The sequence below is a fragment of the Diadema antillarum genome, unplaced genomic scaffold (genome assembly GCF_040938485.1).
Source record: "Diadema antillarum isolate AM-2024a unplaced genomic scaffold, OU_Dant_1.0 scf00000029, whole genome shotgun sequence".
Lineage (NCBI taxonomy): Eukaryota > Metazoa > Echinodermata > Echinoidea > Diadematoida > Diadematidae > Diadema > Diadema antillarum.
In genome coordinates, this window is record NW_027270918.1 from 4,539,282 (window position 1) to 4,556,933 (window position 17,652).

At 36.2% G+C, this 17,652-nt stretch overlaps 1 protein-coding gene across 1 annotated transcript; it reads right to left on the reverse strand.

The window, feature by feature from the left end:
• LOC139738357 (mediator of RNA polymerase II transcription subunit 29-like) lies at window positions 1–6,863 on the reverse strand. Its single transcript, XM_071648997.1, has 4 exons — window positions 6,595–6,863; window positions 3,437–3,495; window positions 1,282–1,366; window positions 1–235 (listed from the first exon to the last, which is right to left on the reverse strand). Exons 1-4 carry the CDS (start codon window positions 6,811–6,813, stop codon window positions 17–19), a joined length of 582 nt encoding a protein of 193 aa, XP_071505098.1. The 5' UTR covers window positions 6,814–6,863; the 3' UTR covers window positions 1–16.
• Window positions 6,864–17,652: the final 10,789 nt, after the last annotated feature.

A 17,652-nucleotide genomic window follows, 5' to 3' on the forward strand; every position in this document is an offset into this window, starting at 1 on the left:
TGCTGCCACAGCTCCGTCAAGTCTGACTGGAATGGCCCAGTTTATTGGAGCACTCTGAGAGGGCGCTATGCACGTCGGCCATGCACTGCACCTGGGCCTTGACCGTAGCTATGTACTGTCCGTAGGTCATTCCGGACTCTGCGCCTGCCATCTCCTGTTTGTGTGAGTGCATCAGCGGTACGGGAGTGTAGCGGGCTCCGTCCATGTACTGTGTGGCACAGTCGTGGGCAAGTCGCTGGAGGAAGTGGGCAGACATGGAAACAGAAAAACAGATAATACATTTTAGATTGATGGGTTGATTGATACTATGGTATATTTCAACTGTTTGACGACGCATGTACGGAGTTACGCAGGTTATATCATAGTAAGACATCATTAAATCACCTCACAAGGCATCTCACAGCTGGTGTATCTTGAAAAAGGCTGGAAACACAGAGATACCACAATGCATGTAGAGTTATGCAGGTGATATCATAGTACATCATAAGAAAAGAAATGCAATTATTTGATTGATAATAATATTGAAGGAGAGGGTTATGAATTAATTAAAAATTAATGCAAAGTGAAAGCTGTTGTGGAATAGAGGTAGTGACAAAGTTAAAAACAGATAAAAGAAATTCTTGTCAGATCAGATACCTAGTTACTTGGAAAATCATAACAGTCTGTCATTGAATTACCTTACAAGGCATCTTACAGCTGGTGTATCTTCAAACAGACTGGCAACACAGAGATAAGACAAACATTTTCTTCTGCCTTGAAGACACAAGTATTAATAACCATGCTACAACATCAAGAATTATATTCACTTTACACATAGGTACCTTCCTTGTAATTGACATATTGTATGCAACCTCATATCAATTTCAAGATGTATTTACAGATGACTGTGCATTCCATCTCATCACTTGAAGTGAATCAAAATCTAACACAAAATTACATAATTGGTCTTCGTTTATATTTTGTGAAATACCTAAAAGACTATACTATCCAGATGTCTGTTGAGACTTAAAAATATATCAGCATGGAAAGATGACAATTGAGGTAAATTGTCCTGATGAATACAACTATAACTTTCTCTAAAAACTTGACACTTCCCTTCCTAGATTCTCTACGTACTTTATGTAATGATCATCTTCACCCTGAGAATGAATTTTCTGCCTGCCTGTATATATTAGGTCAGAGGTCAAACAAACTTTTAAATGCCTTATATATACCCAATTATTAATCAATATTGGTAGAGAGCAGTGAAGGCTAACTCTTCACACTGAAGGGTCTACGTACCAAAGACAACTCCAGCTGGTCACAGAGTGAGTAGAATTCCTCCAAGCTCTTGTCAAACCTTGCAGCTATTTCCTCTGGCGTTTTGCTGCGGGCAGAATCAGAGTAGAGTGCTCACTACCAATTGATGCATTTTCAGGGTGAATAGGAGCATGAAATACATTTGTCATTCCATAGTTTGGTTGTGGCGTTAACATTGCACGTGCCCAACATAACAAGCACGTTCATAAGATCATGGATATGAAAATATTGAAGAAACACTATAAAAATACACATTTTTGAAATGGTCCATATAAAAGTTCTTCAAAAGAGTATGGCATGACATTGCACGTCATATGCTTCAAACGCTACAGTAGATAGATAAAGCCCAGTCATTTATAATGCAGACATACAATGTATGGCTAACTATATTCAATGGCATAGTGATCAAACTGTGGGTCTGGGCATATATCACTTGTATCACATGTCTCACAGGTTTGAATACATGTAACTCATCAAGTGATTTGTCATGCTTTTTCCTTTCCCCCCAATATCATTATAAAATGGTTGTCAGTGGCACAGATAATTTTGTACACTAGTTATACACATGTATCTATATTTTCAACTGCAGTGCACACTCTTATAACTGCCTAGCTTCAATAACTTGTTGTAGTCTTCTACAATAAATATTACATATGAAACTGCAATCTCCCAATCTTCTTAATTCTCATGAATTCCTGTGCCCTACATGTACATGTATATTACCTCTGTGTAATCTAGATGTGCTCAAATTCTTGAAAGTCATGTCAATGTGGTTGGGGTTAGTGGACGTGGGTGAACATTTAACCCCTGAAGGTAATCAGGTGCCGGAGTGCAACGGCTGGCTTTCACCACATGGAGATGCAATGATGCGTCAAAAGATGCTACAGCCATCAAAAAGCCATCAACAGCATGCTTCACATTGACCTGTCCATGCTGTGGAGGTGGCCAGCACTTTTGATCACATGAGCAGAGAGTCCAATGGATTTATATGGGGCATTTCTATTGTGGCTTGATTCACTTTGTGTGCACACATATCTGGATATGACTGAGTGGGTGCCGTAAATATTCGCTTATTTTTGTCCATTGAGGAAACTACATGTAATGCCCCCTCCTTTACAACATACTGCCTAACATTTATAATGAGTCCCAAAATGTTTGGCCATAACTAAAACTGAAAAGTCGTGAGAAATAGAGAAAGGAAGAAGGAATTCTGTTTGGGAAAGATAGTAAAATTGTAAGAAAAGGAGAAAATGCCTGGTTGGTGTGTAGATTGTTACAAGGGAAGTTTCCCAAATGTGTATGTGGATTAGGTAAATGCAGCAATATTTTGGCAGAAGTCACATTAGTGATTTTGTAGGAAAATTGGACGTTGCATTTAAAAGTCACACATTTATAATAGTTTGGTGCCACCATCACTGGCTGATGAGACTACAATATTATGTGACGACATGGCAGAACAATTCAAAGAAAATATGCAGAGAATTCCCTCAAATTTCATTTTTTCTGCCATAATGAAAGAGCAGTTGACTTACCATACGTAACTCTTTCAACAAGCATGGGAAAAAAATATTACCCTCAACATATGCTAGAAGGGGTCAGAGGAATGAATCATTTTTATTTTCTTAAAGCAGCCTAAAATATGGGCTTGTGAATAAAAAACATTCTGTCATGCTTATGTGATTTTTCACCTTATTATTAAAACTTTAAGAAAGAAAAGAAAGGATATAATGCCAATGCATCTGCGAGAGATTGGTGGTATAGCCATATATGACCATGAAAAACCTTACTTTGAGCTATACATGTGTGACTTATCATCGAAATAGTGAAGATGTAGGCCTACATAAAGTTAAAAAAAAAGACCGTTTCTATCTTTGCAGTGATTTGAAAATATCTTAAAACTTCACGACACAAAACTGTATCTGCAAATGTTTTGAGCAAAAATGAAATCTGGCCATTTTTGTAGAGAACACCATTAATGCATGAATTGGTTGGACTATTTGAGATTTTCATAAAGGATAACCTAAACACTACAAGAAAGTGTATGTGAAGCTATGTCATACTGCATACTGTATCTTGGGCCTTAAATCTGTTTGTGTTATTTCAGCTTTAGCATTTCTCAATTCTCATATATGCTTACCTTGAATTGTCTATTCCAGCAGAGTGAGCAAAGGCCTGGGCAGAAATCTTCATAAGATTCTAGTGGGATTGTGTGAAGACAAAGAGTGACGAAAATCTGATAAAGAAAAGCTTTGATGGATGAAGGGTAATATTTGTTGTGTCATATGATAAAAATAGTAAATAATATGGTAAAATATTTGTTTTATGAATCGTCACACCTAGGGGAGGGATAATTGCATGAGTTGAAGTGTAGTTCACTCAATATCTAAACCACATAAGCTTTCCACATGTGAAGATACATTACAAACACAAATTGGAAATGAAATGGTGGAAGGCACCATGTACATAACCAATGGACCAAGGACACTTGAAATCAATGGTGCCTTAAAAATCAATGGCATGCTGCATTTTTCATTCTCATGGCCAAGCGAAGTAGAAAGACTTTAAAAAAACTAACTTTCTGAGAAGACGATAATCTCTAAGAAATCAAGCAGATTTCTGCACCTAAAGTTAGCCTACTTAGTATGACTACATGGACACTACAACACTGGGAAGTCCATCCAAATATGCCAAAACTATGTTTTCTTCACATTTGAACAGCAACATGATTCAAGCATCTTAGATTAAAGATTGCCATGAGCAGGTATCTTCCCAAAACACACACACACACACACACACACACACACACACACACAACAACAACAACAACAACAACAACAAACCTCCAGTAAACTTTACAATCATTTACAAGGTATAGCACCTTGGTAATTTTCTTTGACTTGTCACATACAATTTGTGCAGTAAAACAAAATGCCAGCCACAGTCTATGTACTTTAAAACTCTGGGGTACAACAAAACATCATTAGATATGCCTTTTTAATTTATCAAAAACATAATCAAATGCCAATCCTAAGATTTAGTACTAAATCAAAGCTGTAAAAAGATTGTTGATGATGTCACCGTGACAAAATATTGCCCTTTCTGTCTTTATGCTAGAATTTCCCAGTAACTCCCTGAACAACCATATTATCAGTTATTACAGGTTTTGTACTCTCTTGCAGCCGTATGTTTGGACCAGTAAATATCTGAATGTACTGGACATAGCACTTTGCAGCAAATGCATGGATTTTTTTTTCTTTTTTTTTAGTCCTGCTTCATCATGAACATGCTTGCATCCTTGTTAGCTACGTTTGTCAAATGCCTGTTTAGTTGATGTACCTAAAGAAGTACTTTTGTAAATGTAGGACTATACTTCCTGCATTGCAGATCAATCAAAATTTGAAAGAAGATATGACAGATTCTGACTAGTGTGACAGTAAAATGTAATGGATTAAGGCAAAGTATGCAAACAGCAAATGCACATGCTCTGTATCTGTTAAAATTTTGGTTCTGTACATCACAAAAACTGGACACAAAAGTCTCAACAATATTGGCCCAAAGGCCTCTTTGAGACAAAAGTATAGTATGTTTTTACCTCTATAATTAGCAACTGATATGTATTATGGATTATCAGTAATGATTTAATTAAGATCACGAAATGCAAATACAAATGTTTTTACCTTATGTGTAGTTCTGGGTAACAATGATGATTGGGTAGAAGTAAAGTAAAATGTTTGCCACTGATGCAGTCTCAAATCAAACTGCATCAAAATTGTTGAAATATTTAATAATGTTCACTATAACAGGTAAAAGATCATTCACTGAATTTCATCCATTTTGTATAAAAGGGGAGAGTCAAATTTGGCTTTGATATTCAGCACCATCACTGAGTGCAATAACAATGTTGTGGTCTGTTAATAGATTGCATGCAAAGTGCACACTTATCAATTTAACACAGCATACCCACTGTAAACATGCATTGTTGTTCTGATAACATATCGAAGCCAAAATTGGCATTTTCCTTGATTTCATGAGCTTCGAAGTTTTGGAGTGATTTAATTTGATAATTTGATCGAGTTTGACACCACTCCACCTGGCGGCATGTCCCAGCTTACTTCAAGAAGGACCAAATTTGAATCTGAATATAGAGGGTCTAGAGGCTTAAACACTAAGCCTGCATTCAGAATCATAGGTAGGTATTCAAAATATATCCATGCTAGGTAGGTAAGATATTTGCCTGAACACCACAACTTACTGTAAAAGTGGTTTCTTTCGCGTACTGTACAGAAACTTTCGCGGTTTCCATCGGTGCCGACTTTTTCGCGTGTGTTTAAATTCGCGGTCGGTAATGATAGCGTTGTAACAACCGACGAGTTCAAAACATTTTCGCGTGATGTTAAAGGACAAGTTCACCTTCATAAACATAAGGATTGAGAGAATGCAACAATATTAGTAGAACACATCAGTGAAAGTTTGAGGAAAATTGGACAATCGATGCAAAAGTTATGAATTTTTAAAATTTTTGTGTTGGAACCGCTGGATGAGGAGACTACTACAGCTTGTGAGTCATATGCGTACAACAGTATAAAGAAAATGTAAAAGAAAATTCAACATATTTTCATTTTTTTCGCATAATAAAAGAGCTCTTGACTTGCCTCTTTCTAAAGGCAGGGGGAATAATATTGCCCATAACATTTGTCGGTTACGAGTCAGGGGAATGTGTACTTTTTTCAAAAGATGGAATTTTGTGAAATTCTCTTTATATTTTCCTTATATTGTTGTACGCAAGTTATTCATACACTGCAGTAGTCTTCTCATCCAGCGGTTGCTGCACAAAAATTTTAAAAATTCATAACTTTTGAACGGATTGTCTGATTTTCCTCAAACTTTCAATGATGTGTTCTACTAATATTGCTACATTCTCTCAATCCTTATGTTTATAAAGGTGAACTTGTCCTTTAAATTTGCGGCTTAACCTCAAAGCGCGAAAATAAAACCACCGCGAAAGAAACCACTTTTACAGTAACTAATTCCTCGATCCCCTCTTATATTCCTAAACTTCGTTAAAGTTATATCAAAATTTACAGTAAGATTGACCCCTACTAAGGCCAAGGGGTGTTGTTGGACAGTATCAAAGTCAAAAGAAGAAGAAGAAGAGTAAATTTAACCAGTTAACTGAGTTATTAATTATTGCTAATTTTACTACCATTCACCAGACTGCGAGTGCTAGTGCTAACATTACACGCTCGTGTGTGTGGCTCAGTCAGAACCAATAATCATGCAGTTATTTAGCCTAACCTTTAATGAATCCCTAAGCAGGGCAACCGTGGCCTTTATTTTGGCGACCACATCATGGTCTTGTTGATGATGGTGGGCCGTCTGTTGTGGCTGCTGCTGCTGCTGTGCTGACGGTTGTTGCACCGGCACCTGCGGGGCCTGCTGGCCTGCCATGGCCTGAGGATGTGGCTGCGGAACAGCTCCCATTGCGGCGACATTTGGTGGCTGCATTCCTGCCATGATCGTGTTTCTTCCGTATTCCTTTGAAAATCGAAACGATAAAGATGCCGAATATACCCAAAAATACCGATTTTACTAGAAACAAAATCGAGTGCGTGCGACCAAAAAATGGAATATACGGGACTACCCAATAAAGGAGAAGACTGTTCTGAAGTAGTCTGATACGCTTCACAGGCGATGGGGCTAGATATTAATTGTAAGATGGGATCACCACTCCCTTTCTTCTCACAATCACGGCTGCTTTGTGGGCTGCCTTGGTGTGCTCAAGGGCCGAGGACGGACACCAGCGTGTGTGTGTGTGTGCGTGTGTGTGTGTGTGGGGGGGGGGGGGGGGGGGAGGGGGAGGGAGAGAGGGCGAAAGGGGCGCCGCCCCCTCCTCCCAAAGATTTGGAAGAAGAAGAAGAAGAAGAAGAAAAAAAAAAAGGAAAATAAAGTTGCATGTGAAGCCCATCCCTTTTAACCTTTTCTAAAGTAAGATTATTATTCAAATATTTCACCCAACTGCAGATCGTTGACTTTCAATTCTGAAAATGCAAAATCTCTCTTGCTTGGAAGGAGGATACAGGCTCCCACATCCCCCCCCCCCCTCTGTGCCAAACCTTGCTACACTTTTCAGATTGACAAATAAATTCTGAATAATTCTGAGTGCACAAGACTTGTCACTTCAATTCCAAAACTCAAAAGTTCTCTCATGTAAGGGGAATATCATCTTTTAAACTTCTTTGCTCAGTTCTCGTCCATATCAGATTTAGTCCATTTTTTTTTGACAATTTGCCGAATATTCCATCAAATATGCGTAGACGAGATATTTCAACTTCTGTTTTAATAATGCAAAAGCTCCCTCGTATGGAAAGGATGGGGATAGCCTTCTCCAACCCCTCCAACCCCTGCTCGACTCACCCCCCCCCCCCCTTATGCATATATAAGACTAGGCCTATGGCTATACTACACTTTGAGGATTGACAATTTTCCAAATATGCCACAAAGTTTAATGTGTACACCAGATCGTTTACAGAAATCCAGTCAAAATATAAGTTAGTCTGATAAGAAAGAGTATATGTTACGATTTCAACGGTATAATTTTGATCGAAATCGGATGAAAACTAAGGAAGTTATGACATTTTGAAGTTTCACTATTTTTGGGGAAACGGTTCTTGAACAGTCAATATGAATCCGCAAATGGCAAAGTGATCGATGAGCATGCATCCCCTTGCAACTTACCATATAGTTTGTGCACAAATCATTGAAATTTCCAGTTTCCAATTATGCCCGAGGCTCAAATCCTCGTACATCTAACTGATCACTATTCTGAAGTTATTCAACCAGGAATAACATCCTGTTTCAAACTTTAATGACAGAAACATTGAATTTTCGTCATTTTTTTTTTACACAGGACCAATGGAAAATTGTGAGGTCTTTAATATGATATGGTTAGCTCACTCATTTGCTTATTCATATCCACTGTACAAGAGCTGTTTTGCAGAAATTAGCAAAACTTCAAAATGTCATAACTTCCTCATTTTAATCCGATTTCAGTCAAATTGTTATTGTTGAACTTGTACGATTTTACTTTTTTTTTTTAACCAGACTAACTTATATTAGGACTGGATTTCCCCTTTAACTGCAACCCGAACTGCAATAATGAAAATACAAAATCTCCCTTGTGTAGGAGGGGGATAGGGCTTACCCCCTCCCACATCCTCCTGCTCGTTTCCTTCCACAGACTTGCAACACTTCTCTGATTGACAAATTTCCAGATATCCCAACAAAATATGGGAGGGGTATCCCTCCACCCTTCCATTGCTCGGTCCCATCTATAGACTTAGTTCACTTTGGAGAATGATAATTTCCGAATTTCTAAAAGAAAAATGTACATCAGATCGCTTTATTTCAATAAATGCTAAAGTTCCGTCGAGTGGGAGGTTATCACCCGGTTATCCCCCTCTCACACCCTCCCCCTCTACCTCATTGGACCTAGTACACAGTGATGTACGCGTGGAATAAGAGCTGATGAGTTTTCGTGATTTAGCTTCACTGAAAAGGCCCTATTCATTTTCCTGACTTTTTGCTGACAAAAAAAAAACAACATACTAATAATCACATATCACCAAAAATTTGCACCAAATCGCTGATTTTCAGGTCTGAAAATGCAAAATCACCCTCGTGTGGGAGGACTAATACCTCCCTCCTACACCCTCGTGTTCAAGCTTTTTCTATAACAGACAGTGTTCATAATATTCAATCATTGTAAGAATAAATACAAGAACATGTACTTAAATCATATCCTTTTTAGAGGCAAATCGTTAAATATAATCTATATCAAAACACTGCTACCTTACTTAAACCAGTTGGAATGTTTCAAGTCGAGAAAACATCATGCAAAATTGCATCATTTACAACATCAAAATGCCCACTGCGGGAAGGGGAGGCACCCCCTCCCGCTCCCTCCCCATAGGATCAAATCCTGGTTACGCCGGTGGAGTACGAATATGTTATGTTTAGTTTATTCCCTGCCTGGTCCGAGATCAATGAAACAGAGAGGAGAAATTATATTACAAAGACAGTGACTGAGACACAAATATGCAAAGACAAAGACTAAAAAAATTAAAAAGAAACTAGTAGCCTGGAATAAAAAAAGAATATAAAAAAAAATCAATAGGGTGATCGGGCTTGTGTGTACAAGGGACTGTTTTCGACCATTACCTACGTTTACAAGCTTGCTTTTGCGGTTCCATCATATTTTGCATGTTATAGAGAATTGTCTTATGCACATGCTGACACGCTTTTTATTCATGACCCGCTTTGTATCATATTTTGTATCTTGCTTGTTTGTATTCTTTTTGTTTTCCTTATGTATACATGTCGAGTAAAATGTGAAAATAAAATGTGCTGGAACTGTTCACTGTGTCTCGAGTGTAAGACAAGTGCAGTTTCAGTTATTCAATTCAATAAACAAAGCAAACGAAAAACAACAATAGACCTGGTATTGATGATGCTGAAAGTGAAAATATTTCATATTGCTGGTAACATGATTATATATTTTGCTCACGTAGAGCATGATGATACTTCGAATGTCTATTCTCTTTCTTTGTGGATACCCGTCTGTCCAACGCCCTAATGCAGGGCCAACCGGACAGAAAATCTCGTATACAGGACCTATCAATACACTATACAAGGCCTACTGAGACTATTGTATTATCCATTCATCATTGTTTGGAACATTATATTCATTATTGATATTATTATCATTATCATCATCATCATCATCATCATCATCATTATCATCATCATCATCACATCATCACAATAATTATGATTATAATTATTATCGTTAGCATTGATATCATCATTGTTCTTATAATTTAATTTACTACACTATTTTTATTTAGGACCCACTATCGCTATTGCTGCTACAATGTACTATGTCAACATTATACATCAATGTTCTTGTTACTGTGGTGTGTCATGGTGGTGGTCCAGTGGGTTATTTCCCTTTCATTAAAAAAGTTCGAGTCCTACCCCAAAGCAATTTATTTGTTTTCTTTCAACAAAAATACAATAAATATGTCCACAGGCTATACTCGATACTCTACCCAGGTGTATAAATAGGTAACCAGACTAATTACAGCGTGGCCAGCGACCAGCGTGAAAAATGGGATTGTGATAGAGGCGGCCCAAAATTATGCTCAAATTGCCATGAAATTATGCTACGTTGTAACCGAAACAAGCAAAAAAGAAAAAATATATATATTCACATTTTGGCCATTTGCCTTCTTTCACCAATGTGGCTGACAATCTAAAGAAAAAAAGATTAATAATAATAATAATAATAATAATAATAAAGATAAGAAAATGAAAAAAAAATACTTGCTTCCACATTTTGAAATTTTTGATCATGGATATTCTCGCCAAATCGGCTGACAAAAAACAAAACAAAAACAAAACAAAACAAAACAAAAGTTTAAGCCGCTTTCCAAGCGAAAAAACAAAACATGAAATGTACAAAAAAGGCCATATAAGATGCTAGAATTGTGCTAAAAATAGGTATGCATAATATATCAGGAGTAATGCTAGATGCTTCAGTGGTCAACAATGATTATTCTAAAAAGCATGATCATGCTAATTAACTCTGGCAACTATGAACTATGTATTCCAGTGGATTGATTTTATGACGTGTACACCGGAAAGTTGCAGACTGGATGGAATTCTTCGCAGGCATGTGTTATAAACAATGATACCATGACTATACGCATGCAGTTGATATAGCACCCTCTATAGGTGAAGGTAACAATAATTATGTTCTAACTCTCATTGAGATCCACGCCTTGAGGTAAACTGGTCATGTTGACATGTATAATGATTAATCATTAATGACATGAAATTCGAAGGATCAGAATGTATAGGATAAGGATCAAGTGCAGGAAAAAAAAAACATATCAAGGGGGGGGGGGGTAGGGGAAGGCGTTAGGAGCGGTTCAGGGGCTCCTCATGACGCAATACCACCGAGTCCTTGGAAATCCTTTGCTTCAATACTCAATAGGCCTGCCCACTTCTCTTTCAAATTGTATACAATTTGCCCTTTTGTATGGAAATGTTTGTTATGTAGGCCATATAGTGTGAATCCAAATAGACGGTATGCATGCAACTCTTGCGTTCTCGTAGGTTTCTATTATTATTATTATTATCAAGGCGGGGGGGGGGGTGAGCATACAATGGCAAGGATATCTTCACACCTCCTATCGCTCCTCTTTCTCTTGAGCATATTTACAGTGTAACGTAGACAGGAAAATTGAACTTTTTCTACATTAAAAAGTGTATTGACGAATGAGAGGGAATGATAACGTTAAAGTCATGAGCCGGTGAGTTCACATAATGAGCGTTTTATATAAGAGAGCATTTTTGACGGAAACAAAGTGCTCATTGCAGTGATCGCAATTCCCTCCCCTGCATGGGAGCAGTATACACTCACCACACAGGTAAACACAATCCGTGCACAAAAAATAAAAAATTACCAAGTCTCCGAGTTCGCAGGTGACCTACACAACAAGTGCTAAAATTGCCCCGTTTCCTGGTGTAAAATTGTCCAGGAATTCCTTGTGAAGTATTTACCATGTTAGTTGGTGAAACTTATGCAGATCACGGTAATTTCCTTTTCACCAAGATATCCTGGTATGGCCTGGAATATAATGAATCAATGTATGTATGCATATATATATATATATATATATACACATATATATATATATATATATATATATATATATATATATATATACATATGTATGCATATATATATATACATATATATATATATGTATATATATATATATATACATACATACATAATACTTTTACCATGATCGATATGCTCATTCGTTATCTCACTACAGCTGCTGCAGTCACCCATGAAATCGACCTATTACAATAGTATTTCAACCAGTGTTTTCGAGAAGTACTTCCATTAAGTATATTCATCAGGTTATCTTCTGTTTCATTCATTATTCCAATGGCATACAAATGCACACTGTAAACACTTTTTACCTAAGCCTGTACTGTGTAATATCACATGTATACCCATTACTAGGGTTCATAATTGTGCCCTTGTAAGTAATGTATATACCTATGGTGTTTTCGTTGTAACACTTCGCCCTTTCTTTGATATTATTTTGTCTTTATTCTGTAGGGGGACGAAATTTAAAAAGCAGTGCTTCTAAGTAGTCCCCTCCACATTACATTTTGTACATGTTGTAATTTTATATAAAAAATCATATCACGATATTTTGTATATATCATACTCTGTTTAGTTATGATAATGTCCACTATGTGGAATATGAATAAATTTCATTTCATTTCATTTCATCATGCACGTGCATGAAATGAAAAAAAATGATAAATCAAAATTTATTCTAATGCTGTATTCGTCATTCATTCTCATATTCATTTCAAGTTTTGTTGAAAACATGTCACAGCATATGAATAAGAATGTCAGCAAATTTTGGTGCAAAATTAGATTTCTACACAGCCCAATGATGATGATAATGATACTGAATATATGATAAGAACTTACTATAAAACAAGACTTTTAGGTTCCCCAATTTTTATGACATTCTCTTGTTTAGGGCTCTTTTTAGATTCTTTGGCTTCCTCACAATATCTCTCCCTCCATCTCTTCCGAATCTTTCTTTCTTTCTCACTCTTTCCTGAACAACTGCGCAGTAGAATAATTTGTGTATTTTTTCCAGTGAAAATTCTAAAAGATAAAAAAACAACAACAAAAACAAACACCTCAATTTCAATAATGAAAACAAAAAATATAAGAAATACGAAATGATTATATAAAGACTTAAAAGTGAAAAATTACAACAAAAGTCCGAGTTACACGAACAAGTGGTTCTACGGAAGATCTAATTTTGTCTGTATACAGACATATCTATACAGACATATCTTCTCGAGTGGGAATTAAACGACATCAGAAAGGCGGAGAGGGAGAGAGAAAAATAAATGAATGATCCATCAAACCCATTTCAGGGGCAAATCACCATAACCCACATTAGATGGGATTGTCATTGGGTGCATTGAAGGGGCACAGACCGGCGGAAAAAAACTTACTTTCGTTCTGTTTTTTTTTTTCAAATAAAAAGAGGGACAATTTGCATCCTTTCAATGAATCGAAAAGGTGTGTGTGTGTGTGTGTGTGTGTGCGTGTGTGTGTGTGTGTGTGTGTCTGTTTCTCTATGTGTATGTGTAATGATCCATCAAACAAGTGAACCAACTTTTTCAGGAACCGATGACAACTCACTTAGATGGGTGGAAAATGTAGTTGTTTTTTTATAGTTTTCAAATAAAAAAAGTGTGGAAAGAAATATTGATGATGAGGAACCTTCTTTGCACCTTTATTTGCATCATGTTCTCTACATCATCATTTGCATCTTCTTATTGAGCTAAAAATGTGTGTGTGTGTGTGTGTGTGTGTGTGTGTGTGTGTATGCTTGCATAGGAGCTAGACTCCTTTCTTTAAGTTAAAGATGCGGGTGAATGGCATGGGGAGATCATGAGCAGTAATGTCAAGGGCACCCCGGCTCTGCTTCGAAGAAAGAATCTTTGGGTAAAAACCTCGGAGAGTCTCAAAACTCCCCCCCCCCCTCCAATTTCGTGGGTTTTTTTTTTGTGTGTGTGTGCCTAAAGTGTCTGTAAGAAGACAATCCTCGGATTTCAACTGGTGCTGCTAACTTCTAAAAACCCAACTTCTGTGATAAAAGCAAGTGGGGCTAAAGTCCCAATCCATGGAACGGACCCTCGGGTGTTAGGACGGGATGGTCATGGGTAGAAGACGCAAACAAAATATGGAGAAATTATCAAAGTTCTTTCTTTTTCACTAATAAAAATGGGGCAAAAGAAATATTCATGAAAAACATATGAGGCCCTCAGACCCATGAATTTCCTCTGGACCGGGTGCTGCTATCAGTATGTATGGTGTATGTATATATGTATATATATATATATATATATATATATATATATATATATACATATATTATATATGTATATATATTTATATATATACATATATATAGATTACATATATATATGTATATATATATATATATATATATATATATACATATATTATATATGTATATATATTTATATATATACATATATATAGATTACATATATATATGTATATATATATATATATATATATATATATGTATATATATATATATATATATATATATATATATATATATATATATATCGACCACGAAAGTATGTCTAAAAGATTGGTTTGGAATTGTCAATGGTACAGGATATATAGGTGGAAAGAATGATGGCCAAAGTAAACAAGTAAATGACTGATTTAGCACACCCTCTGAACAGTTACTGCCTCAACAACGGGGGGTTGTTCCATAAAGCTGTTTTTAAAGGGGAAATCCAGTCCAATATATATGTTAGTCTGATAAAGAGTAAAATCTTACGAGTTCAACTGTAAAAATTTGACTGAAATCGGATGAAAAATAAGGAAATTCTGACATTTTGAAGTTTTGCTAATTTCTGCAAACCAGTTCTTGTACAGAGGATATGAATATGCAAATGAGTGAGCTAACCATGTCATACCCTTCCAAATTTCCATTGATCGTGTACAAAAAATGACGAAAATTAAATGTTTTTATCATTGAAATCTGAAACATGATGTTATTCCTGGTTGAATAACTTCAGAATAGTGATCAGTTAGATATACCAGGATTTGAGCCGCAGGCATAATTGCGTTTGAATGAAAAACTAGAAATTTTAGAATTTTGTGTGCGAACTACATGGCGAGTCGTGAGGGAATGGCATGCTCACTTTGCCATTTGCATATTCATATAACTGTTCAAGAACAGTATCCCCTAAAATAGTGAAACTTTAAATGTCATAATTTCCATATTGTTCATCCGATTTCGATCAAAATTATACCATTGAACTCGTAATATTTTACTCTTTCATATCAGACTAACTTGTATTTGGACTGGATTTCTTCTCTAAAGTTGCGAACGACTTACGAGCGACTGTAGACCAGATTTTGTGCTGAATTATTGAAATTCTGATAAGTATAGCACATCACAATATACTGATCACCAGTCGCTCGTAAGTTGTTCGTAACTTTAAGAACAGCTTTATGAAACACCCCCAGGTATCAGACTCTGTCCTCCTCGCACAAAGCGTGCTCATTTTAAAAGTTCTTTTGTCCCGGATTCCATTTACACATAATTATAATGCCAGGGTATATGAGATAGGCCCTAAGTTTCTATGATTAGTTTTTGTTGTATTTTTATTATGTTTATATTATGTGTAGTTTTTTTTAAACTTTTGTAATTCGAATTTGTATTGGTAATAGTATTATGTAGTATCACTAGTATTTTTTTGGGGGGGGGCATTTGGGAGAAAGTTGATAAGACAAGTATTTATACTGTTGTTTCGTATATAAAAGGCATTATTTATTATTAGATTAAATGCCTTTTATGTGGTTGAATTATTATTATGAAATTATATCATGATATAGTATTCTATTGAAAGATATTAGATAAGTTTTGGTATTTGGTGAAGTTAGATAAGGTTAAAAGTTATGAGGTTAATGAAAATTATATATTGGAAATATGATTATAAAGTGGAATGTGTATAGATGGGTGAGATATTGTTTGGTGTATAGTGATGTAAAAAATGACATTAATGATATGTTTATGAGTTGAATAATTGTATAAAAGTGATATGTATTGATAGCTTTTGTATAGTTGTTTATTTGATTTTGATTTTGTTCCTGGTGTATGTGTTATTGTATGTTGATATGAGTTATTCTAAATCGCATTTTGTAATATGTCGTTGGTGTACCTGTGATGTATTTAACGTTTATTTTGTTGTGATATCCAATGTACAAAGAATTTCCAGAGTGGACAATAAAGTAATCAATCATCAATCAATCAATCATAGGTCTATCATATACTTTACTTTACTTTTTCCTTCCGCTTGTACCCGAGGGTGTCGCGGGGAGACGTAAGCGTCTGTTTGCTGCAAGGCGGGTATAGCTTGGAGAAGGGACCCTGGAGGAGGACATGTCGTGGGCATTCGGGGTATTATATATATATATATATATATATATATATATATGTGTGTGTGTGTGTGTGTGTGTGTGTGTGTGTGTGTGTGTGTGTGTGTGTGTGTTGACATATGTTGATGTAAATCCACGGAGCTTGTATAGCTCCTTGGCGTATGTCGTCCAAGGTGACCGTAGTATGAAAACATACTTTGATAACGCGTGTAATCGGTAGTCCCGAACCTACACGTGCAGGATTTGATGAATTAGAAACTTTCTGGATACGATAGAACCACTACAGAGAAAGTGGTGCATGTAATCACTTTTAGTTACTTAGGTGAAGGTATGACGGTTTGCTCATTGGAGTTCCGGAATCTCAGCCCAAAGGACTCCATGCAGCAGATACAAAATTCAACCGTTATTATAGGCTTGTACGTAGCACGCAAAAAGAAATCTGAAGACAAAATGTAATGCATAACACCTCTATCCTTCATAGTCACATTGGTTGCCGACAACTCATTAAAGGACAAGTTCACCTTCATAAACATAAGGATTGAGAAAATGCAACAATGTTAGTAGAACACATCAGTGAAAGTTTGAGGAAAATTGGACAATCGATGCAAAAGTTATGAATTTTTTAAATTTTTGTCTTGGAACCGCTGGATGAGGAGACTACTACAGCTTGTGAGTCATATGCGTACAACAGTATAAAGAAAATGTAAAAGAAAATTCAACATATTTTCACTTTTTTCGCATAATAAAAGAGCACTTGACTTGCCTCTTTCTAAAGGCAGGGGGAATAATATTACCCATAACATTTGTCGGTAACGAGTCAGGGGAATGTATACTTTTTTCAACAGATGGAATTTTGTGAAATTCTCTTTATATTTTCCTTATATTGTTGTACGCATGTGACATCTAAGTTATTCATACACTGCAGTAGTCTTCTCATCCAGCGGGTACTGCACAAAAACTTCAAAAATTCATAACTTTTGAACGGATTGTCTGATTTTCCTCAAACTTTCAATGATGTGTTCTACTAATATTGCTACATTCTCTTAATCCTTATGTTTATGAAGGTGAACTTGTCCTTTAAACCACAGCCCAGTCGTAATTGAAGCTCAAGTATAAAGAATCTGCTATCTGAAATAAGTGCGAATTCCAAGACATCTTAAAGATATAGGGCTTTTGGAAAAATGGCACCAGCATTATAGAACGATCCCCTTTAACATATAGACGTTATAATAAACACTTCGGATTACGATATC